Source organism: Gavia stellata, chromosome 37 (assembly GCF_030936135.1).
Source record: "Gavia stellata isolate bGavSte3 chromosome 37, bGavSte3.hap2, whole genome shotgun sequence".
Taxonomy (NCBI): domain Eukaryota; kingdom Metazoa; phylum Chordata; class Aves; order Gaviiformes; family Gaviidae; genus Gavia; species Gavia stellata.
Window position 1 is genome coordinate 1678305 of NC_082630.1, and position 23243 is coordinate 1701547.

Consider the following 23243-nt stretch of genomic DNA (forward strand, 5'->3'; position numbering starts at 1 on the left):
TATGGGATTCTAGAAAGAGAGCATCAATAGCCTCAACAGAGGTTACATGTACTAATGGAGAAATCAAGAGGCTGGCTTGGAAACACAAACATTTACAGTCCACCGTTGGTGCCACAGCTTTAGAGGATGGTCCCCACAGACTGATGCAGCAATGCACTGATTCATCCAGTGCTGCACTGACTTATCCAGCCTATAGTTAATTGCAATTATATTGTTTGTATTAATTGCTGATTGCCATTGTAAAAACACGGAAATGATCTAACCAGTTGCATTAGTACCGAGGGTAGAAATGAGGTTGGGCACGTGCATGAAGTTGCTCCAGGATCAAATAAAAAAGCAGATTCTCATCTGTCTAGCCTTTAATGTTTGAATTTAAAACAAATGTTAACAGACTGATAGAAATCTGCACCTACTGGATTGTAGCTAACTGCTGTGAGGCCTGTCAAGGAAGGGAAATATGGGCAAAGGATAAGAATTTAGATTTTATGGTATGGGCGTTACAGATCAGTGTAACACCAAAGCAGGAAAGGAACTGGAAGTAGGCCAAACTTGTGAGCAACTGGTTTCAATTGCCTGTCTAGCAACCTTTGAGAACAGGGCAGTCTTACAACCCAAAATCTGCCGAGAGCTAGTGAAGCTCTCACTGAAGTAAGCCAAACAAGGTGGCTGGAGGGTGGGGTGCAGGGCTGAAATTACCCCAGGACCCCAGGCCTGGAGAAGTTGCTGCAGTGTCCTTTTTGATTAACACTTTTTAACTGATGCTTTTAGCCTTCCTTTCACACCTACTCTGCAACACTCCTTAACAAAGTTCATCAATCACCAGAGAAACCATACCAACACACAGTGTAACACAAGCACCTCGAGCTCTTGCAGATGCAGTCTTCAGCTCCCAATCGCAATTTTCTTCTTGTTTCTAGTATTAGCTAGGAGAATCAGAAGATACTTATTTTTCGTATTTTTCTGTCCCTCACACCCGTTTCTGGAGTGCAGGCAGCACAGCGGGGCAGAAGCCCTGTGACACAGGGCTGGAGTGTGCCACCACAAACAGGCCCCCCACCCTCAGGCATCAGGCCAGGCTTGCCTTCCCCGCGGGAGGCCGGGCTATCAGGCCGCCCCCGAGGGAGGTGTAGGCAGCGGGCCAGGCCGGCTCTTCTCGGCAGCCGCCTGCGGGCTGCGGCCCGGCTCGGTTCCGCCGAGCAGCACCACACCCTCAGGGCCTGCCCAGTCCTAGAGCTCCGGCCCGCGGAACGGCGGGAGGCGCCCGAGCCGCGAGCCAGGAGCGCAGGCGCGGAGCACGCGACGACTCCGCCCTCCCCTCCCGCCAGCTCCCGTAGCCGTCGCCGCCACCCGTAGTGGGCGTGGTCTGCACGCTCGTGCGTGCCGGGGACCCGGAAGTGGGGAGCCGCGGCGGCGGCAGGTGCGGCTTGCGGTGCTGCTTCCAGTCCCCTCCCCTCGCGGCGGTGGAGGGAGCGGGTAGACCGGTGCCGCTTCGCGCCGACTGTGGCGGGGGACGCGAGTCGCGGCCGCGTCGTCGCCCCGGGCGGGACGGAGAGGAGAACGGCGCGGGAGGAGGACTGAAACGGCGCCGGGTGGGGACGGGACTTCCCGAGGGGGCCGACGCCTGAGGGGAGGCCTCCTTTTCCCCGCGTCGGGGCCGATCCGGGGGGTGAGCCGGTTCCCCGTGCACCGGGGCGGGGCCCCATTGTCCCTTGCCCCGCTGCGGCAGCGCTGCGGCAGGCCTAGCTGCGGCTCCTGGGGCGGGGGCGGCGGGCCGGCGGTGAACGAAGGGACCGGGAGGTGGGGCCGGGCTTGCTGAGGTATCTGGAACGGCCCGGAAGAAAACCCGTTTTTTCCACGGCGGCCATTGTCGAAGGAAATCGTTTTTAGCGGCCCTGCTCGTTTCAGTGTGCAGGCAGGCGTCCGGCCCTGCCGTCCCGAGGGAGGTGGGATGCTCTGCCAGCCTGTGCCCAGGCTGTGCCGGGCTGCGCTTCTGAACCGGGTGCCATGGTGCTTTATGGACTGGGCATTGCAGGTGGCATTGCTTCATGGACAGGCTGGCTGGATGGGCCGAGGCCAGTTGTATGAGGTTCAAGAAGGCTGAGTGCCAAGTCCTACGCTTGGCAACCCCATGCAATGCTACAGGCTTGAGCACGAGTGGCTGGAAAGCTGCCTGGTGGAAAAGGACCTGGGGCTGTTGATTGACATGGGGCTGACTATAAGCCAGCAGTGTGCCCAGGTGGCCAAGAAGGCCAGTGGTGTCCTGGCTTGTAGCAGAAACAGTGTGGCCAGCAGGACTAGGGCAGTGGTTGTGCCCTTAGTCTCGGCACTGGTGAGGCCGCACCTCGAATGCTGCATGCAGTTTTGGTCCCCTCACTACAAGAAAGACATGGAGGTGCTAGAGCATGCCCAGAGAAGGAAGGGCAAGGAAGCTGGTGAGGGGTCTGGAGCACAAGTCTGATGAGGAGCGGTTGAGAGAGCTGGGGTTGTTTAGGTTGGAGAAGAGGAGGCTGAGGGGAGACCTTGTCACTCTCTACAGCTATCCAAAAGGAGGTTGTGGAGAGGTTGGTGCTGGTCTCTTCTCCCAAGTGACAAGTGATAGGACAAGAGGAGGTAGCCTCAAGTTGCGCCAGGGGAGGTTTAGGCTGGATATTAGGAAAAATGGCTTTCCTGAGAGAGTGGTGAAGCGTTGGAAGAGGCTGCCCAAGGAAGTGGTGGAGTCACCATCCCTGGAGGTGTTCAAGGAACATGTGGACGTGGCACTGCAGGGCATGGTTTAGTGGGCGTGGTGGGGTTGGGTTGATGGTTGGACTTGATGATCTTACAGGTCTTTTCCAACCTTAATGATTCTGTGATTTGCCACAGCTCTGAAACGTAATGTAGCACATGTTATTTAAGCAGTCTCACAATTTAGCTGGGGGTTGTCCTAGGCTCTAGTGTCCCTCATTCTTCATATGCGTTGCAGCTACTTCTTCAGGTGCCCTAAAGCCAAATTCTCCCCTACCTAGCTACAAATCCTTTTTGGTCCCTTCTGATAGCTTTGCACTAAAGAGTTTTTCACGCTAAGTGCCACTATGTGGGGACAGGGTGAAGTTAACAAACAAAACAATGTTTTACAGAGACTTTTGTTTTACTATGATTTTTATTTTATGTGAACATCTTGGGGTAGGGTTTTTTTGCACACTGTACAAGCACAGTTAGGGAAAACAATTGTTTGGCTTATGGTGCGGCATCTAAATACTGTTACAAAGCACAGGAGAATAACACGGTCCTTTTATTACAGAGAGTCGGCAAAAAGATTCTCAGCTGGCTTGCTGCAAACTCCAAGGGAGGTACAACTGAAGGTAGGTATGAATTTCTCGGGAATTCAGGCTTCTTGTCTCTGCCCCTGGGAAACATCTTTAATGTGCCTGTCATCATTTTGACGGTCAGTATTTTCTTTGATTGTACACGGATTGACTATTTCCTCTATATGTTAACTCCTTTTTTAAGAATAACTTGTGTTACCATCAGCTGAACAGTGTGTTGCTTCACTGCTTCTCTTGCTAGTATGTGTAAGTGACAACAAGAGGGCCTGTTTATATGTTTCCACTGCCACCTGCCTGAGCTCCTCTGAGAACTTTTTTATCAGACTCTGATGTGGCATCCTTTGTAGTAGTGAAGTCAGTCCGATGTCTGTGGTAGTGTCTCCAGTTGGCGAGCTGAATGCTGGCACTCAGACAGCAAATTATTTCATACTGCTCTTTGCATAGATGAAAGCAGAGAGGTGTCCTGTCTTCTTCTTTGTAGTCCAAAGATATGCAGAACAATCAGGCAGCAGAGAGTAGCAATCTTTCCATTTTGTTGAATTTGCCTGTTGACTAAACATTGTAAAGGCAAAGAATATCTGAGAGGAGGCCAAGGAGGAAATACTGAGTGGCTTTTAGATAGTGACCTGATCTGATGTATATGAGCTTGATTTGAGAAATTGCTGGTTATTTTCTTTAGGGCCTGGTGACTCAAGTTAGGTCCAGCTCCACAGTGAGAGAGAGTGTCAGCCTGAAGCCTCGAGTTCTGGGTCAACTTGCAGTCTAGGCAGATATAAATGGTAAAGAACAAGAGGGAAGACAGAAGTGCACAAGCAGCAACTTGCGCAGGGTCATGTTGTGGACAGCGGCAGAGATAAGAACAGGACCCAGGTCTCCTGTCGTTATTTGCTGTCTTGTAAGAGGATCTGAATGGGCCCATTTTGCCTTAGGTTTTTTGAGGAGAACCTCTGTCTGAGTGTGCCGGTAATGCTGGGAACAGGGTTTGTATATGAAACACTGGCTCATTTTTTTGGAGGGGGGATGTGAGCTTCTGCAAAATAGGGTTTTCTTCAGAGCTTTATCCTGGGTGCAGGATCTCGGGATCAAAAGCTGTGCCTCAGCCAGTTCTACTGTCAAGCAACTGAGGTGCTTGCTCACGCTTTCCCTGGCATGCAGCTCGGAAATAAAAGCTTGCCTCTGCTTTCCCTCTGTCTCTGCAGACACATCTCCTGTCATGGTGAACGAGAGGCATAATGGCAACCTGCTTGTGCACCTGGGAGCCAAACTGCAGGCCTACCCAGAGGAGCTGCTCCGGCAGCGGCGAGGCCCCGACGGCCAGCCTGAGTACCTGATCCAGTGGAGTATTGTCAGCTTGGAAGAGAGAGCAGTGGGAGGCAGCAGTGCCTCCTCTGCAGAGACCAAGCCAGAGAACATCTTGATGTGGATGTCTGCAGAAGAGGTCTGTGCCAGCTGCCCGGCGCTGCTGGGCAGGAGGAAGCTGGAAGGGCAGTGGGTGAAAGAGGAGAAGGCAGCCAGCCCATTCGCTGCAGATGTCCCGCTGGATGACGCCTCGCTGCTGGAGATGAAGGCTGATGTCAGGAGCCTGGTGCAGCGAGCTGGGCGGCAGATGGCCGAGCCCGGGGCCCCCGAGTCCTCCATCCTCAACACCATGCACGTGCTGAGCGCGTACGCCAGCATTGGCTCGCTGGCAGGTGCCTTCAAGGAGACGGGAGCCCTCGACTTGCTGATGAAGATGCTGTGCCACAAGGAGAAGCAAATCCGCCGCAGTGCTGGCAAGATGCTGAGGGCCCTGGCTTCACATGGTGCAGGTGGGGGCTGCTACCGCTCAGTGCCACTGAAGAGGTGCTGCTGGGCAGCTGAGGGGTGCCAGTCCTTCTGTAGGTGTGGGATGCCTGGGAAGCAGTGTGTCTCAGGGCTTGTGGGCAAAAGGGGAAGAATCAGACTGGAGCTTCCAAGCGGCTCCTTGGTTGTAGTTGTCTGGGACCTCTTTCCCCTGACGGGTTCCTGAGCTGGAATGCTGATTAACTGTTGGGAGAACTTATGCCAAGGGGCTTAGCACGGTGTTGGGGTGTCTCTGCTGCATGCTGTCAGTTGGAAAGGCTCTGGCCTGTTCTTGACAGGGAGCCTTTCCTCAGGCCCTGGTGGGTAGAGGCCTGGTCCTCACGCAGTCCTCTCATCTGAGAGGAGCTGCCACGGCTCGGAAGTGCCTGATGGGGCCTGGGTGCACCTGGAAGGTTGCTAGTGGTAGTGTGTCCTGGTTTCCCTGTCCCAGTGCCCGAGTTCATGTGGCTCTCCAGTGGGTCAGATGGGGGGCTGATTCAGGTTAAAACTTAACTTTTTTTCTTCCCTGGAACCCTGTTCTGGAGTCAGTTATTTGGGGTTGCTGCTTTGGGGGAACCTTGCATTTTTAGGGGTGGAAAAAATGCAGTTACTCAGTGGAGCAAAATGTTGCCAATCCAGATTAAAGGACAGAACATGGTTCTAGGTTACACTGAGCAGCAATGCTGTTCCTTGCCTGCAAGTCTGTCTCGCGCAGGGAGGGTGGGGTGAAGGTTATCTTTAGGGGGCCTGAAGGGTTTCTGTTGTTGTTGCAGGGAGCCGGGCCTATGTCCTGCTGTCCCTGAGCCAGCAGGATGGCATTGAGCAGCACATGGACTTCGACAGTCGCTACACCTTGCTGGAGCTGTTTGCTGAGACAACATCCTCTGAAGAGCATTGCATGTCCTTTGAGGGGATTCACCTTCCCCAGGTAGCGGCAGGCCCTGCCAGCTGTGGGCTTTAGGGGTCAGGAGGGGTGAGAGTGGGGGGCCAGAGCTGCCGTCCTTGTTTGGGAGAGGAGGGTAGTCAGCAGTGGGCAGCTGAGCAGGACTGGGTATTGGGAGAGCTGGCACAGGATCTGGGCCTCGCTTGAGGCTGGGGGGTGGTGGAGAGGCAGATGGAGAGCCTTGTCTCGGAGCAGGGAGACGAGGGTGGGCTGAGAGGTCTCTGCTGCTGCCTGCTGGTCCAGAGCTGTCGTGGGAGCCTGGCTGTGGATGGGCTGGAGGCTCGGAGAGAGCTAGGGGGCTGGAGGTGCTCTGCAGGCTAGAGCCTGGCTGCTGTGCTTGTTGCAGATCCCTGGGAAGCTGCTCTTCGTCCTGGTGAAGCGCTACCTGTGTGTCACTTCTCTCATGGACAAGCTCAGCAGTGGCATGGAGCAGGGAGGGGAGCCGCAGGACTGCGCTGTGCCCAGCCTGCTCGCTGAGGAGAGGAGCTGTGTGAAGCAGGAGTTTGAGTTCAGCCTGGCTATGGCAAACCTCATCTTGGAGCTGGTGCACGTGATGGGCTGGGACCACAGCCCCAAGCCAGAGCTGCTGCCCCAACAGGACCTGTGGCCTCGTGCCACCCACTCCATCTTCCAGCCCAAGATCCCAGCCTGCACTGCTGCCCGAATGCCTGTGCTCACTTCAAATCGTGGTCCCCACAAAAAGCAGGGTCGTGCCTTCCTGACCCCATCAGACTTTGCAGACCGCAGTGGCTATGTGGAGTACTTACAGGCAAACCTGATGCGCGGCATGAGGGTCCGCTTGCTGGAGGACTGTGGTGATGTTAGAGCTGGGGAGGAGGGCGAGTTTCTTCAGAGCACTAATAGCATGCACACAGTGCAGGTAGGTCACTAGTGGAAGTAGTCTGGCTGGGATGGCAGGGGTGACTGATGTTTTCCTAATGATGTCTTCATGTGCAGGAAGTTGGACAACAGGTGTATCATAATTAGGACACTGTGTACATCTGTCCTAGCAAGGAAGTCACCTTTCAGAGCTGGAAGTGGTGGTCCTGAGGAGAGGTAGTCTGGTTTAGTATGGGCTGTCCTGCTAAGATTTCTTAGCCTCTAAAACAGGTAGCTATATCCTGCCTCCCAGGAACAGTCCCTAGCTCTGGTTTGATCTTGGGGGTGGTTTGGGAGCAGGCTAGCTGGCACAAATGAGTAACACAGCAAAAGGTGCTTGAAGGTCTTAAGCCTTGGTATGTCAGTTGACAGTACTTATGGCATACTGTTGTTCTCACTGGGCTGGACACAGCCTACATAGCTGTTTCTTTTGATCTGTGAGTATATGCCGGCATCTGTTTCCCTTTAAAAATGCCCTTTGGGTGAGTAGACCTTAAATGAGCGTTTGTGTTGAAAAGAGCTGTTAGAGCTGCATATTTGTGGTTGAGTTACTAAGTTTGTGCCAAAGATCAGGGAAAAGGCCTCAGTATTTTAGGAGGGGGAGGAATCATGGAATAGTTTGGCTTGGAAGGGACCATTAAAGGTCATCTAGTCCAACCCCCCCTGCAATAAGCAGGGACATCTTCAACTAGATTAGGTTGCTGAGAGCCCCGTCCAACCTGACCTTGAATGGTTGCAGGGATGGGGCAACCTCTTCCAGTGTTTCACCACCCTCATTGTAAAGAATTTCTTCCTTATGTCCAATCTAAATCTACCCTTTTTCAGTTTTAAACCATTACCGCTTGTCCTATCGCAACAGGCCCTACTAAAAAAAGTCTGTCCCCATCGTTCTCATAAGCCCCCTTTAAGTATTGAAAGGCCGCTATAAGGTCTCCCCGGAGCCTCCTCTTCTCCAGGCTGAACAACCCCAAGTAAGTCTTTCAGCCTTTCCTCATAGGAGAGGTGTTCCAGTGCTCTGATTGTTTTCATGTTCCTCCTCTGGACCCGCTCCAACAGGTCCATGTCTTTCCTGTACTGAGGACTCCAGAGCTGGATGCAGTACTGCAGGTGGGGTCTCACCAGAGCAGAGCAGAGGGGCAGAATCACATCCCTCGACCTGCTGGCCGTGCTTCTTTTGATGCAGCCCAGGGTACAGTGGGCTCTCTGGGCTGCAAGTGCACATTGCTGGATCATGTCCAGCTTTTCATCCACCGGTACCCCCAACTCCTTCTCTGCAGGGCTGTGCTCAATCCATTCATCCCTCAGCCTGTATTGATACTGGGAGTTGCCCTGACCCAGGTGCAGGACCTTGTACTTGGCCTTGTTGAACCTCATGAGGTTCACATGGGTCCATTTCTTGAGCTTGTCCAGATCCCTCTGGATGGCATCCCGTCCCTCAGGCATGTCAACCGCACCACTCACCTTGGTATTGTCTGCAAACTTGCTGAGGGTGTGCTTGATCCTGCTGTCTATGTCATTGATGAAGATATTAAACAGTACTGGTCCCAGTACGGACCCCTGAGGGACACCACCCCTGTCACTGATCTCCATCCAGATGTTGAGCCGTTGACCACTACTCTCTGGATGCAACCATCCAGCCAGTTCCTTATCCACTGAATAGTCCATCCATCAAATCCATATCACTCCAATTTAGAGAGAAGGATGCTGTGGGGGACCATGTCAAAGGCCTTGCAGAAGTCCAGATAGATGACATCAGTAGCTCTTCCCTTGTCCATTGATGTAGTCACTCCACCATAGAAGCCCAGTAGGTTGGTCAGGCAGGACTTGCCCTCGGTGAAGCCATGCTGGCTGTCTCGAATCACCTCCCTGTCCTCCATGTGCTTTAACATAGCTTCTAGGACAATCTGTTCCATGATCTTCCCAGGTCCAGAGGTGAAGCTGACAGGTCAGTAGGTCCCGGGGTCCTCTTTACTACCTCTTTTAAAAATGGGTTCTATGTTTCCCTTTTTCCAGTCACCGGGGACTTCACCTGACCACGATGACTTTTCGAATATTGTGGAGAGTGGCTTGGCAACTGCATCAGCCAGTTCCCTCGGGACTCTTGTGATGCATCTCATGAGGTCCCATAGACTTATATATGTTCAGGTTCCTCAGTGGTCTCGAACCTGATCTTCTCTTACAGTGGGAGGGACTTTATTCTCCCAGTCCACGCCTTGAGATTCATCCACTTGAGAGGTGTGGGAAGAGATACTGTCAGTGAAGATTGAGATACTCAACAACCTTTTTGCCTCAGCCTTCTCCTTGTCTGTTGTTACCAGTTTGCCAGTCTTGTTCATTGCGGGGGGTACACTTTCTTTGACCTTCCTTTTCTGGCTGACATACCTACGGAAGCCCTTCTTACTAATTTTTGTGTCCCTTGCCAAGTTCAGTTCCAGCTGCGCCTTAGCCTTCGTGACCGTCCCTACATCACCAGGCAACACCCCTATACTCTTCCCAGGATACCTGTCCCTGCTTCCACTACATGTGCGTTCCATTTCCTTCTTGCCCTTTAGTTTGACCAGCAGGTCATGACTCAGCCATGCCAGTCTCTTGCCTTCCTTTCCTGATTTCTTATGCATGGGGATGGAGAGCTCTTGTGCTCTATGGAAAGCATCCTTAAATGTCTGCCAGCTCTGTTCTGCTCCCTTGTCCCTGAGCGCAGTTTCCCAAGAAGTCCCATTGACTAACTCCTTGAACAGCTGGAAGCTTGCTTTCCTAAAATTTCTGGCTTTACTCTGCCTGTCCAGGATCCCTCAGGACTGTGAACTACACCAGTGCATGATCACTGCAGCCCAGACTGCCTCCAGTCTTAATGTCTGTGATTAGCTCACTTGTGTTGGTGACCAACAGGTCCAGTAACGCATCTCCCCTGGTAGGGCTGTCTGTTACCTGGCCTAAGAAGTTATCCTCAATGCACTCCAGGACTCTTCTGGATTGCCTGCAGCTCGCCGTGCTGCTTTTGCAGCAGATGTCAGGGTGGTTGAAGTCCCCCCAGCAGGGTGAAAACCTGTGGGCTCAATGCCTCCTGTAGCTGGAGTAAGAAGGCTTTGTCAATAGGCTCCCCTTGATTGGGCAGCCTGTAGTAAACATCAACCACAAGGTTTCCTTTGTTGGCTTCGTCTCTAATTCTTGGCTTAAGGCATTCATCTCTTGCTACTCCCAGAACATTCTGCTAGTGTAGGGGTCAGTGCTGGAGCAGCAGGACTTGGACTCAGACGTGGGGGTGGGAGAGCATTTGAGTGCTGTTCGAGCCTTTTTGTGGGCACAGGGAGGTGTTTGCTCCTGCTTAGACCTTTTTCTTGAGACTTTCTTCTCAGTCCTGCAGGCTGGGCATGTTCAGTGAGAGCTGAGATTTTGTTTTGACTACGCAGTGGGGAGCTGCTGGGCTTTGTGCATCACTCTAATCTATGTATGGTTATTTCTGCAGGCTGTCTGCTAATCTTGCACTTTGGCCATGCTTTTAAGCTTCCCAAACACTGCAGCTAGAGGCACAATTTCTGTTCTCTTAAAAATCAAGCTTTAGCTGGCTTTCATCCATAGATAGAGGGCTGTCTCTGCTCGTGTCCTCTGCTCAGTCCAGCACTGTGTTGGCTGCAAACAGGTCTATAATTCAGTTCATGAAATCTTTATTAAATTGAGATAGTAACCAGTAAAATGAGAAACTGTAACCCCTGCACACATGTTAATGTGTGCAATTGTGGGTTGGGTTTGGTATGGTTCTCTCCCCCAAGTAATTTGCAAAAGTGCATACTTTGGTTTTGCAGATGATAAACAAGGAGTCTGAGGCCACTTCAGTTGGTCATAGCTGTACTTCAGGTGCTACTTCAGCCTATGCTCAAAGGCTTCCCTACTTCAAGCTGATTTCTGTGGATATAGATGGCCTGCAAATACACCTAAGTGCCATGCTGGTGCAAAGCTCTGTGTTGCTGATATTTGAAAATCAATAGCTGAAAAGCCTTACTCTGGTATCTGTAGAAATGCATGACTTCCTAAGGCTCTTTCCAAGTCTCTCTTGCTGTTACTTAAAGTTCATTACCAACTTTTCCAGAAAGGAGGTAGAGAATTTGACATTACTTTCTGCATGTTTGAAGGTCATCTCCTTTAAATCTACTTTGAGCTTTTGTTAAGCACAAGATTCTCTAGCCTTCTTGGGCTACAGCTCATTTTATTTTGTGTAATGCCATTGTTTTTGTTTACAGCCAAATAAAAATTAGCCAGTTAAGAACACTGAACACTGACTTACTTCTTTTCTCCTGTTGTCTCTCTTTGCTGTTTTGTGCATGGGAAAATTGTGTGAATATTCTTTTGGTTTTTTTTCTCAGCCAGTTGCAGACTGCTTCTTCCTTCTGATACTCTTCTGTTTATTCAGTGAGAACTGGTTTTAGGATGAATTTTTCCAGTCGCCTTTCAGTAACTTTAACTTTACTCTGGTCCATGCCTCTTAACTGCCTTCTAGTTTTGGAGCACTTCTTGCAGATGTAATTTAAACCAGTAGCTTAAAATGCTCCGAAATATGCCTGCGCAAGAAGGATGCTTCCAGCCTTATCTGCTTTTTTGGTGGTGGATATTACCAGTGTGTGCTTGTATTGGGAGAGCATAACTGTTAGGGCAGCATGTGCTGTACAAATATGGCTTGCCCATCTTATTTGCACTTTCTTCTAGTCCTATTCTTTCCCCTTCGTACTCCTAAGTTCTTGGGTTCTCTTGAGCAGATTTCTTGCCCACAGTTCCTCTACTTAATCACTTTCTTCTCTGCTTTAATAATTTACCATTTGATGCCCTGTGCTTTACTGAAGTTGACAATTGAAATCAATCTTTTTTTTTTTTATCAAGAAAATCAGTTACTTCAGCAGAGAAAGTTAATGCATCAATCTGTCAGAATTGAAACCTGAAGCAGGTTTACCTGTTGATTCAAAGTTATTATGTTTATCTTGAACACCTTTAGTTGTTCTTTCCACTAAAATATGCTTTAAAGGTTTGCATACTACTGAATTCAAAGCAGTGAAGCTGTAGTGATGATTCATTTAATTTTTTTTTTTTCTCAAATTAGAAGCATTGGCTTTAGTGTTCGTCAGTCACATGGAAACACCACTAAATAACTGAAATCCTTCCTGCTTTCCAACTGTGCTTCTGGCAGATTACTTGGCATGTCTTTCATCTCTTTCCTCCAGACTGAATTTTGCTTCTCTCTCAGTTGGGGCAACTTCTGGAATTGTATCCCTCTACTCATTACCAGTTTGCTTTGCTTTCTTTTGTGTTTACTCAATATTCCAGTAAAATACTTCTAGTTTTGGACCATGCATAAGTGATTTTTCATTGCAGGCCCTCTCAACTGAATAACTGCTTTGCATCTTATTTTTAAGTGGTTGATAAACCTTTTGTCTCATATAACCCAGTCTGTAAAGATAAATTGCAAGGGAAATATGTTTCCTGCTCATTCTCCCTTTGTCCTTATGCTCCTTGATTTCGAAGATCTATGTTTTTCTAAAATTTTGTTTTCTATTTCTTACAAGCTTGTACTTTCTTTTAATGTAGCTGGGCACTTGGAAAGAGCACCAAGATCCTTTCACATTTTTCTTCTGTTACCTGTGATACAAATTTCAGAGGGGTTTTTTTAGTCACTGTTGAGCTGAAGTGTACTGTTAGCTTCCATTCCTTTTCTCAAGTTGGTCCGCTGGGTTCCTTCTCCTGTCTATTTTTCTATTTAATTAGGTTGAATGAACTTGCAATTGCTCCGTTCAGGCTTATTTTCAATAACAGTCTTCTGTAAGGCTCACACTATTGGCAAAACCAGATCTAAATGGTAATAACTATTGGGAAGTACCTACTTTTTGCTGCTATTAGTGTTCCTTGTCTTCCTGTCTGTCTAGGAAGTTGGGAACGTACATGCAGTCTTTGGAGGTGTTAATTTTTACCCTGCTCTTTATGTTCATATCCGTGTATGTGTCTGTAGTAGTCTCACAGAGTTATGTGAGAAACTTGTGAGTCAAACCATTCAATGAGTTTTTTTTTTCCACAGGGAGATACCAGCAATCTGACGTCTCAAAATCATCTTTGTAATGACATCTGCAGATCGTCATTGCTTTTCTGGGCCTTTGCCATCAGTCTCTCTTTGAAGGGAAACTTGATTTTTATGTCTGTTCCTCTTTCTTACCTTGTGTATCACACTTGCTTCATATTGACAGTTTATCTGCTGGTGACTAGTGAGTTCACGTTACAAGAACTGCTTCTCCCTGGTCTGTGTTAAAATTTTAATCCTTTCCTTTTCGATCAGTTCTGCTTTTGCAGCTCATCCTACCTGAGGTTTGCTGTCAGTCCTCTGTGTGCAAAATGTAAATTCATGTGCATTTTTGATCGCGGCCGGTCCATCATGAGTCTGTCCCTTACCTCCTCTCATCTTTCCTTTCTTGCTCTGTTTTCTCTTGCTTTCTTTGCCTCTACAAAGAAAAAGTTTCACTGTTGTGTCTGGTCCTTCAATCATATCTTTCCATGACTCCTTTGAGATGGTATTTGGTATGTAACTAGTTTAGGTCAGGGATTCACTGAAGACTAATTGGTGTTGTGTGTAGAGTTTAACTCAATTTCTGTTCATATAGCGCTTTTCTTAAAGTCTCTCAGCATCTTATCTCTTTAGCTCTCCAGCACAATGGAGTCCTAGTAGCATTGGTGTAACTCCAAAAGAGCTCAGTGAATCAGGCAACCCATATGTTTTTCTGCTGTTTTTTTTTTTAAGTTATTGACATGTTGTACTTGCTGTTGCTCAGTCCTCCTTCTGCTCGGAAGGTTAAACGTAAAATTACGGTATGGGAAGCCATAAAAAAAAATCCTTTTGATTTTGAGAGGCAGCTTAGACAAAGCATAGGAAACAATTGTCTTTGAGACATGCTTGTCAAGAGCCCAAAACCTGTCTGAGAGGGTTGGTGAATGACTGTGGTGTAAAAGTGTAACCAACAGAAGGTAAAGTCAGAGTAGGAAAAATAGTTTTCTTTACATTTGCATTCACCAAGTGGTTTGTGCCTCAAGACCCTTTATATACAGCTCATCTGCCTCAAGGTATGTTGGTTAAGTTGGTTCTTCCTTTGTATGCTTTTCCCAAGGCACCTGCTGCCGGGCACTTTTGGAACGGGCACGCTTAACTAGATGTACTCCTGTCACTACTGCTGTGCTAGATGAGATCTGTAGTGGTTGCAGGCAAAGTTGGTAGTTTTTTCAATAAAGATCCAGGTGTAACCAGGGGGAATAAGTTAGTGAAGATGGTATACTTAAAAATTAGACAATGTGTGTGTTGAAATCTGTCTGAATTAGGTGGTCTTCTACTTGAACAGTGCTTGCTGCCTCCATGCATTTGGGAAGTGGGAGGACAAATGTAGCATGCGGATTGAATGAGTGAGCAAATCTGATCACCTAGATCTGTTTCACCCACAGGTTTTATGGCAGTCAACAGGTCGGACTGACTGGATGCGTTGGCACATGTTGGAGATTATTGGCTTTGGAGACCAGTGGGAAGATCCTGCTACTCAGCAGAAAGAATATAGTCTGACAGAGAGCTTTAATCTAGACACAGGTGAGATTATGTGCTGAATGTGGGTGGCTGTATCATACCTTTCTGATTCTGCTGTGGCATATTTTTGAGTGATGAACTTTATATGGCTAAGCATATAGCAACTAGCAGGTTGGATTTAGAAAGCACTGTGAGCTTTTAGTTTGTATGTCCGTGTAGAGCTGGTTGAGTAATTATATGGCTTGTGGTTGCATGGAGTATTTTTGAATCCTAGACCTCTGTCATGATATAATCACAGAATCATTAAGGTTGGAAGAGACCTGTAAGATCAAGTCCAACCATCAACCCAACACCACCATGCCCACTAAACCATGTCCTGCAATGCCATGTCCACACATTCCTTGAACACCTCCAGTGATGGTGACTCCACCACCTCCCTGGGCAGCCTGTTCCAATGCCTCACCACTCTCTCAGTGAAGAAATTTTTCCTAATATCCAGCCTAAACCTCCCCTGTCATGATATAAAAGGTATAAAATTTGATTTAAACTGTGACTGTCAAAAATGTGTGTTTGAATTAATGAACAAACTGCCAAACTAAGAACACAGAATGTCTCTGAGATGAAGCTGCTTTAGGCCCCCTTAGATCCCCTTAAATAAATTATGTGGATTTTTAAAAGCATTAACATGCCAACAATTTGTTTAACTTCATACTGCTCAGTTTTGGGCAGGGTGAGCAATAAATGCACTGTTTTCATAAGATGTCTGCAGAGTCTCCTAGAATCCTTTGACATTGCCCTTGTACTGGGAGAAGATAAAAGGGAAAATCCAGACTTCAGATATCCCTTTCTTGTTCAGTGTCTGACATGACTCTGGCCAGGGAAACCTGTTAAAATTACTCTCTTATGCCCGTGGTCTTGTAGGACATCTTTTCGGTAGAGTGATTTAGGCTTAACTGCTGCAAGAGACAGAATATACATGAGATCAGCAGCTAATTATCCACTTCAAAAATATTCTTATTGCCAGTTGAAAAGATGGCTGCTTTAATGGCTTCTACCTCTTGTAACTAAAGGCTTAACTGCACATCAGTTTTAAGTGGCTAAGTTAAAACAAACTTGGTTAGACTTTGCCTTTTTTCTCAGTCTCTCTGATTTTGGTAGATGCATGGGCTCTGTTTCACTTTGCGTAAAACTCTTTCCAGTCATCATATCCCACATAGAAATTGAATTGAAAAAGTAGATGCTTTCTGCTTTGGATCTTGACAGTTGGATAAATTAGCTCCTGTTGACTGACTGTTGGTAATCAGCCATGTATGTAGTTGCTCTTAGCATGCCTGAGCCTCTTGGAGTGAGTTTGGCCCTTTTCTGTTGAGTCTTGAGGTGGTGAATATCTCCCACCTTGCATTTGCAGAGAGCGCTGCAAGTTGTTGCTTAGCAGATACCAGCAAGTGTTGATTCAGCTCTTATTTCTAAATAACCTAGGGAATATCTAACCTACATAACGGTTTTATCTCCCTCTCTTCATTTTGGCTGCATTAACTAAAAGGAGCATGATAACTGTGCAGTCTTGTTTTGCTTTTGCCTATAAGTATTTGCCCTGTTAGCCAGCAGGAGGCTTTTCCAAAAGAGAGAACCTCATGGCAGAATTAACCTTCTATCCGTTGACTCCTCTAGCATCTTGAGCCAGCTCTGTTTCCCCTTCTGCAGCTGCACGCTGGCGCTGTGGATTCTGCTGGTTCTGGGTGTCTGAGTGCGTTGCCCTGGCTGGTCCAGGCACTGTGGGAACAGGTCGGGGGTGCGGTGAGCCAGAGGTGCCCATTTTGAGTGTGTGCTTTTTCTGTTCTATAGCCCAAAGAGGTTCAAGTGAAGATGGTAATTCCCATCTCTGCAGCTTCTGGGGTCTCCTGCCAGCATGTTCCCCTTCTCTCACTGCCCTCCTGTCACCTCCCTTTCCCACAGCAGGCTGTGGGATAGTGGGGATCCCTTCCGCCCAGGTGGTCCGCATGAGCTCTTTGCCTGGGAAATGTGGGGTGCGCAGTAGAGGATAGGAGAATTGGCAGAGCTGACAGTGCCCTTCCTTGCTCTGCTCTCCTGCAGTTGCGCAGCCGTTTTTCTGCAAGCCCTCTGGGGGGCTGTACTCCCTGCCTTATCTGGAGGAGCAGCCGACCAAGGCTGCAGAGGCCCTGAGCCGTGCCGAGTGGTGGGAGCTGCTGTTCTTCGTGAAGAAGCTGGAAGTGCAGGAGCAGAAAGAGATCACCTGTCTCATCCAGCAGGACCAGGGAGAGCAGGTATGGGCCAGAACCTGCAGTGGGGAAACGGGAGGGAGGGAGGGAGTGAGGGAGAACATTAGGGAAGGGACCGGGCCCAGAGGAGGAGACAGCAAGCGTGAGCTATGCAGGGACAGCCTGAACGGGGCAGAAATGGGACTGAAATGGGACGGTGAGTGGGGGATGGCAAAAGCGTGGGGAGCTGGGCACAGCAAAGGAGTGAGGAGAGATGAGGGGAAATGCAGTCTCCCATGACCCTGGAAGAGTGACTGTGTCCAGCGAGATTTGGGTAGGCAAGGCAAGCCCATGGGGTGATTCTGCCGGTTGCGGTTGGGTGGTGAGTGCAGGTGGGAGGTCTGGGCTGGTGGTAGTTGGGTTGGGGACAGCCAGGGGAGGGTGGCGCTGGGGAATGGCCCTGGGGGCCTCCGGCAATGCAGCCTTTCTGTCCGTTCTGGCACTGGCTGTCACAAGGGGGGTGGGGTCTGTGGCGAGTCCGTGAGGGTTAACTTGATGCCATCTGTCCAGCTGTCGGAAGTGGATGAAGAAGCCCTGATCCAGCTGTCGGTACCTGCGGAGCTGGCACAGAAGGTGCTGCGGATCTTGGAGAAGCGGTGCCAGGGCAGCGCTCAGCGTGACCTGCGTGGCTCCCACATCTACGCCAAATACTTCCTCGGTAGGGGGGCCGAGCAGGATGGCGGTGGGAGCACCACGGTGTCCTCGGAGGGTGCCGACTGCAGGAGCACTGGCCCTGAAGCCACGACGGCCAAGGCAGCAAAAGAAGACCTTTCTGCAGTCACAGTGCCATGTGGAGCCCGTGCTGCAGCGGTGAAGTCAGATTCCCAGCTGTTCAGCGAGCTCCTTGAGATGGAAGGGCTGTTCTTCCCAGAGGTGACGGAGGAGCAGATCGAAGGTAGTTGCCTGCTACGCGCTGGGGCACACGCACGGTGCTGGTGGCGGCTCCGTTGCTTTGAGGGAGGAAGGCTCTGGGCAGGGCACGGGAGGCGAGGCACCTGGAGGCTGCCTGGGGAGGGGAGGGCCTGTGGGTGCTGGGTCTGTGGGCACATGGCACCCCGGGAGTTGCTGGGGGTGTGACTGCTGCCCTGATGCCTGTGTCCTTGCCTCCCTCCCACCAGTGCTGGGCAGCTCCGAGGGGATGAGCAAGAGGGGCTCGCTGGCCAAGATTGCAGCCATGGTGGACGTGATCCAGAGCAGCAGCTCAGAGGTGGGGCTGCGCTTAGCCTGGCTCAAGCACATCTTGAAGACCCTGGAGGAGGAGCCTGAGCCCGAGCAGCGAGTTGGCAAAGCCCAGGGCGGGCTGGGGTCCGGGAGTGTTGGGTGAGCCATGGGGTGCTGCACACCCCTCCTGTTGGCTGGGGAGGGCCGCATCGGCAGGGTGGGGGACAGTACTGGAGGTGGGAGTGTGGGAGGTGGCAGTGGAAGTGTGAAGGCTGGTACGTCCCTGCCTGCTCGGCAAGAAGAGAGGTGGCTCTTGTGTCCCTTTGTCCCAGGCAGTCTTGTTCCTGGGGCTGACCCAGCTGCAGTAGAGCCATGTGGGCAGGCCCAGGGTGCCAGCGGCAGTGCCAGGAGGCTCCTCCTGAGGCATCCTTTCCCGTGCAGGGAGAAGTTGGTGAAGGTGGCAGTGGAGCTGCTGAGCACTGAGGTGGCAGAGAAGGCCCTGGTGGTGGTGACGCTGCGGCTGCTGGCCGTGCTCATGGCGAAGTACGACTGGCGCGTGCCGTTTGCCACGGAGGGTGGTGTGCGAGCTGTGCTGGCCTGCATGCAGCAGCACGCCTCCTCTGCCCTGGTGCAGCAGGCTGGCTTGATGGTGAGTGTGCAGAGGGATGCTGTAGGTGGGCGGGCAGGGTGCAGGCTCGCCCAGGTGTGGCGGAGGTGCCCGCTGCCCTCCTGACTGCTGTTGACCTTGCAGGCTCTGAAGGTGCTGGTGGGAGCTGTGGCCGGTGAGCCAGGAGGTGCCGGTGGGAAGTCCTTGCCCCTGAACCATGCCGATGCGCAGATGATGCGGGAGATCTTTGCCAGCATCGGCTCTGCCTCCAGCGAGGGCTCGGCAAGCCTGCTGAGTGCCATCCCTGCTGCCATAAGCACCATGCAGAGGGTGCCAGGGTAGGGGCAGAGTGAGGGCAGGGGGTGGGGAGATCCTCTGCGTGTGGGGGGGTGGGCAAGGCAGGCGGGTGGCTTGTGGGTGCAGGGGAGGCTTTGTGCTCGGGGGAGGAAGGGGCCCACATCGATCTGTCCCTGCAGGGGCTGCTCAGGCGTGCAGAACGGCTTGCTGGTGGTGAACATGCTGATCGACAGCCACCGGAGCCTGGCGGAGCAGCTGGCAAGCTGCAATCTCCCCACGGTGCTGCAGAGCTGCTGGTGGGATGGGCAGAGCACCGGCTGCCCTCACACGATGCTGGCCCTCAGCGCGATCAACCGCCTCGCAGAGCACCGGCTACCCCTGGGCCCGGAGGCAGCAGGTAGCGTGCCCCCTGCACCCTCTGCCATGCCACGGCCCCACAGATGCAGCGGGCAGGGCTGCCTTGCCTGCCAGGGCAGAGCACCCCGCTGACGCCTCTGAAGCGAGTACCTGGGCTGAGCCCACGTGTCCTTGTTGTGGCAGGCAGAGAGGCCCCAATGGACCTGAGGGACGTGCGGACGCTTCTGGGCAGCCTGGGGGACGGCATCTTGTCCAAGGACATGGTGGTGGCCCTGGAGCGGCACCTCTGTGGTGAAGGCCCCTTCCCCTCTGGCGAGGCATCCCAGGTGCTGCAGGACCACAGGTGCTTCAAGCTGCTGCTGCGCAGCTTTGAGCTGCTGGGGGCGGAGAAGGCCGTGAGCCTGAGCATCCTCAGGTGGGTCCAGGGGGATTTGGTGGGGGTCTGGGGCCTCCCAGAGCAGGTGTGTGAGTGCTGGTGGTGATGTTGGGGGGACATGGTGCATGTTTGTGGGTCCTGGTGGGGCTGTTGTTCTTCTCCAGTGGCAGGGGCAGGTGCAGCCCAGCACATATGTGGGTGCTGATTGGGGTGTCTGGGGCGCAGGGCCATGTGGGGACAGAGCAGCACGTGTCTGGGTGCTGGTGGGGTGTCCGAGGTGCCTGGGGAGCCTTGGCTCCCAGTCCCTGTGGGGTGCTGGCCTTCCTGGTGGGGCAGGGAAGCAGGGCTGCCTCTGGCACCGCTGTCTGTGTGTCCCAGCCTGAGTGGGCCCCCTCCGTCACTCAGGATCCTGAACAAGTTCCTGGACGGTTACCAGGAGGATGTGCTGCCCTGGCATGAGTGTGTGGAGCCCTGTTTGTCCTCCTTGAGTGCCCACAGCAGCGACCGGGAGGTGAGGGAGCCCCGGGACTCCCGGCAGGCAGGGGCGGCTTTTCTGGTTGTGCCGTTCATCGGCTGGGCCTGGTGTTGGTGAAGTGGGGTCCCCGCCTGCAGCAGCCCGGCCTTGTTGTGGCCAACGCGCTGGAAGAGGTGGGGAGTGGATGCCGTGGCTGTGGCCACGTCCTGTTGGCTGGCGTGCCCAGCGCCGAACCTGGCCAGGCTGTCGCGGATGCTGCTGTGGTTTTGGGGTGGAGGGGATGGAGCGCTGCAGCACCCCGCTGCTGGGGCCTGGCGGGTTCTTGGTGCTGGCCCAGCTGCTAACGGCTGCCTGCTCAGCAGGTGGTGCAGGAGGTCGTTGGCTTCCTGCACCGCCTGGCCTCTGCCAGCAAGGACTGCGCGGTGGTGATGTGCCGTGTGGGCACCCGCGAGGCTCTGTCCAAAGCCCTGGACAAGCAGAGCACGGCTCCGTCGCTGGCGCCAGCCCTGCTCGACCTGGTGATTGACTGTGAGAAGTACGCCAGCCTCTACAAGAAGCTGACGACCAGCATCTTGGCTGGCTGCATCCAGGTGGGCCTGGGGAGGCCCGGCTGTGCTGGGGCTCTGGGTCTTGGGGCCGTCCAGCTGTCCCCGGCACCGAGGGGCAGCCTTCTGCTCTCTGCCTGCCGCAGGCCTGCGGTGGGCGAGGGGAGGAGGACCTAGGGGCCCTGGTAAGAGCCTCTCCTCATCCTGTAGCTGGTCCTGGGGCAGATTGAGGAGCACCGCCGGAGCCACCAGCCCATCAGCATCCCCTTCTTTGACGTCTTTCTGCGCAACCTGTGCCGCGGTGAGTGCAGGGGGCGGGAGCTGGAGCCCTGTGCCTGGCATGTGCTGGCCTGGTGGCTGGAGGCTCCATGTGCTCTTCTGCCAGGCTCCAGCGTGGAGGTGAAGGAGGACAAGTGTTGGGAGAAGGTGCAGGTCTCCTCCAACCCCCACCGGGCCAGCAAACTCACAGACAGGAACCCCAAGACCTACTGGGAGTCAAACGGCAGCACGGGCTCCCACTTCATCACTGTCCACATGCAGTGTGGTGTGGTGGTCAGGTGGGGCCGGGCTGGGGGGCCTTGGGGCCAGGAGGGCCAGCGGCTGTGTGGGGAGGAGAGGGCTTTGGGGATGTGTGCGAGCCCTGCCCCAGTGGTCCCTGCCCTGGGTGTTGCTGGATGTGGGCAGCAGTGCGTGGGGCTGGCAGGGGCCAGGGCAGGGAGGTGGGGACTGCTGAGCAGCACCGTGTTTGCTGCGCTGCAGGGAGATGAGCATGCTGGTAGCCAGCGAGGACTCCAGCTACATGCCGGCCCGTGTTGTGGTGCTGGGGGGAGACAGCCCTGCCACCATCAGAACTGAGCTCAATGCGGTGAGTCTCGCAGGGACTGCTCAGGCCATGGGGCTCCACTGGAGCAGTGGGCTGGTCCTTGCTGTGCCCCGCGAAGATCTGGCCCTGGTGCTGGGGCCCTGGGAGGTGCCCTACAGGGAGGTGGGGATGGCAGGAGCTGTGCTGCAGGAGCCTGCTCCTGGCTGTGGGCAGCGGGTACTGGAGACTTGGGCCTGGGCAGCCCTGCAGCCCAGTCTGCAGCAGGCTGGTGTGCTGGGGCTGTGAGCCAGAAGTGGGGCCCTGGCAGGGGGTGCCCTGTGGCTGCGTAGGGGCTGCTGGCAGGGATGGAGGTCATGGCTTTAACGGGGGGTGGCCAGGGAAGCATGCAGGGTGGCTGGCGCTCAGTGCCTGGTGTGCTGAGGGCTTGCTGTCTGCCTGCAGGTGACCGTCCTGCCCACAGACAGCAGAGTGATCCTGCTGGAGAACATGACCCGCTTCTGGCCCGTCATCCAGATCCGGGTGAAGCGGTGCCAGCAGGTAGGGGAGCAGGGGGCCAGGCCAGGGAGCTGGCAGCGTGGGGTGTCAGAGCCATGCCTGAGGAGCTGAGGGTTGTGCTCTCCCATAGGGCGGCATTGACACACGTGTGCGTGGCATCGAGGTGCTGGGTCCCAAGCCCACTTTCTGGCCCATCTTCAAGGAGCAGCTGTGCCGACGGACGTTCCTCTCCTGCACTACTCGGGCTCATGCCTGGTGCCAGGAGATCTGCCAGGACCGGGGGCGACTGCTGCAGCTCTTTGGCAGGTGAGTTGTCTCCTGGCTGCTTCATCGCGTCCCTGCCGTCCCAGGGCCTGGGGGGACGTTGCTGACAGCCCGCGAAGGGACTGCAGGGCCAGGAGAGGAGCAGCCAGGCGTCCCACCTGGATAGGGAGTGGCCCTGTCTCCTCCCTGGCCACCAGTGGTCCTGGAGGGGTCCCCCTTGGGGTCTGCCAGGTTTAAGCTGGGTACATGGGCATGGCTAGGTCACCAGAGAGGTGCCCCACAGGGGCCGGCGCATCCTGACCTGGCGGAGGTCGGTCAGGCGTAGGCAGGGTGTCGTGGCCGCAGGCACTGCACAGCCCCCCAGTTTGGCGGGGGCTGCGAGGTCCCTGAGGCCCAGTGTGGGCAGGGCCCAGGAGCAGTGAGGGGCCCTGGGTGCTGGGGGCGAGTGGGGTTGCTGAGCCATCTTGCCTGGCAAGGGGTAGGGCAGGGAGCGATCGCCACGCTCTGCTTTCCTGGGCGAGTCCCCCTGGCTGTGGGCAGGTGCCTGGCACCACTGTGTGCTGCCCAGTCGCTGTTGCAGGCTGAACCGGGCACTGCGGCACGAGCAGAGCTTCGCTGACCGCTTCCTTCCTGACGATGAGGCGGCCCTGGCCTTGGGCAGAACGTGCTGGGAGGCCCTGGTGAACCCCTTGGTGCAGAGCATCACCAGCCCAGGTACCCTGCCCTCTCCCGGGCCCGCCCACACTGTGCCCCAGGCTGAGGCACCCTGCTGTGAGTCTGGTTGGCCTCACAGACCCCCAGGGCATCAGCCCCCTGGCCTGGCTGCTGAGCAAGTACCTGGAGAGCATGGAGCCACCCTGCCATGCCACGAGCCACGGTGCTGTCTTCGGTTCCCGTGTGCGGCGCCTGACCCAGCTCCTGGTGCACGTGGACCCCGGTGGCCCAGAGCCAGAGGAGGCGAGAGCAGCTGGTGAGCGAGGAGCTGCCCTCCTATGGGGCTGGGAGGACAGTGGTACAGAGTGCCAGGCTGTGGCTGTGGGGATCCGCTGGGGAGGGCCTGGTGGCACAGGAGGCTC

General features: G+C 53.5%; 1 protein-coding gene across 1 annotated transcript in view; it reads left to right on the forward strand.

The window, feature by feature from the left end:
* Positions 1–3313: 3313 nt before the first annotated feature.
* CUL9 (cullin 9) overlaps positions 3314–23243 on the forward strand; it is a 35381-nt gene continuing 15451 nt past the window's right edge. Inside the window, exons 1-21 of the mRNA XM_059832983.1 lie at positions 3314–3341; positions 4505–5113; positions 5900–6054; positions 6416–6949; positions 14413–14551; positions 16583–16773; positions 17278–17662; positions 17886–18087; positions 18370–18577; positions 18680–18873; positions 19012–19229; positions 19373–19604; positions 19971–20076; positions 20400–20630; positions 20796–20886; positions 20971–21142; positions 21345–21450; positions 21850–21945; positions 22034–22209; positions 22748–22881; positions 22961–23137. Coding sequence (XP_059688966.1) covers positions 4519–5113; positions 5900–6054; positions 6416–6949; positions 14413–14551; positions 16583–16773; positions 17278–17662; positions 17886–18087; positions 18370–18577; positions 18680–18873; positions 19012–19229; positions 19373–19604; positions 19971–20076; positions 20400–20630; positions 20796–20886; positions 20971–21142; positions 21345–21450; positions 21850–21945; positions 22034–22209; positions 22748–22881; positions 22961–23137 — 4342 coding nt within the window. The 5' untranslated portion in view covers positions 3314–3341; positions 4505–4518. The remainder of the gene's footprint in view (positions 3342–4504; positions 5114–5899; positions 6055–6415; positions 6950–14412; positions 14552–16582; positions 16774–17277; positions 17663–17885; positions 18088–18369; positions 18578–18679; positions 18874–19011; positions 19230–19372; positions 19605–19970; positions 20077–20399; positions 20631–20795; positions 20887–20970; positions 21143–21344; positions 21451–21849; positions 21946–22033; positions 22210–22747; positions 22882–22960; positions 23138–23243) is intronic.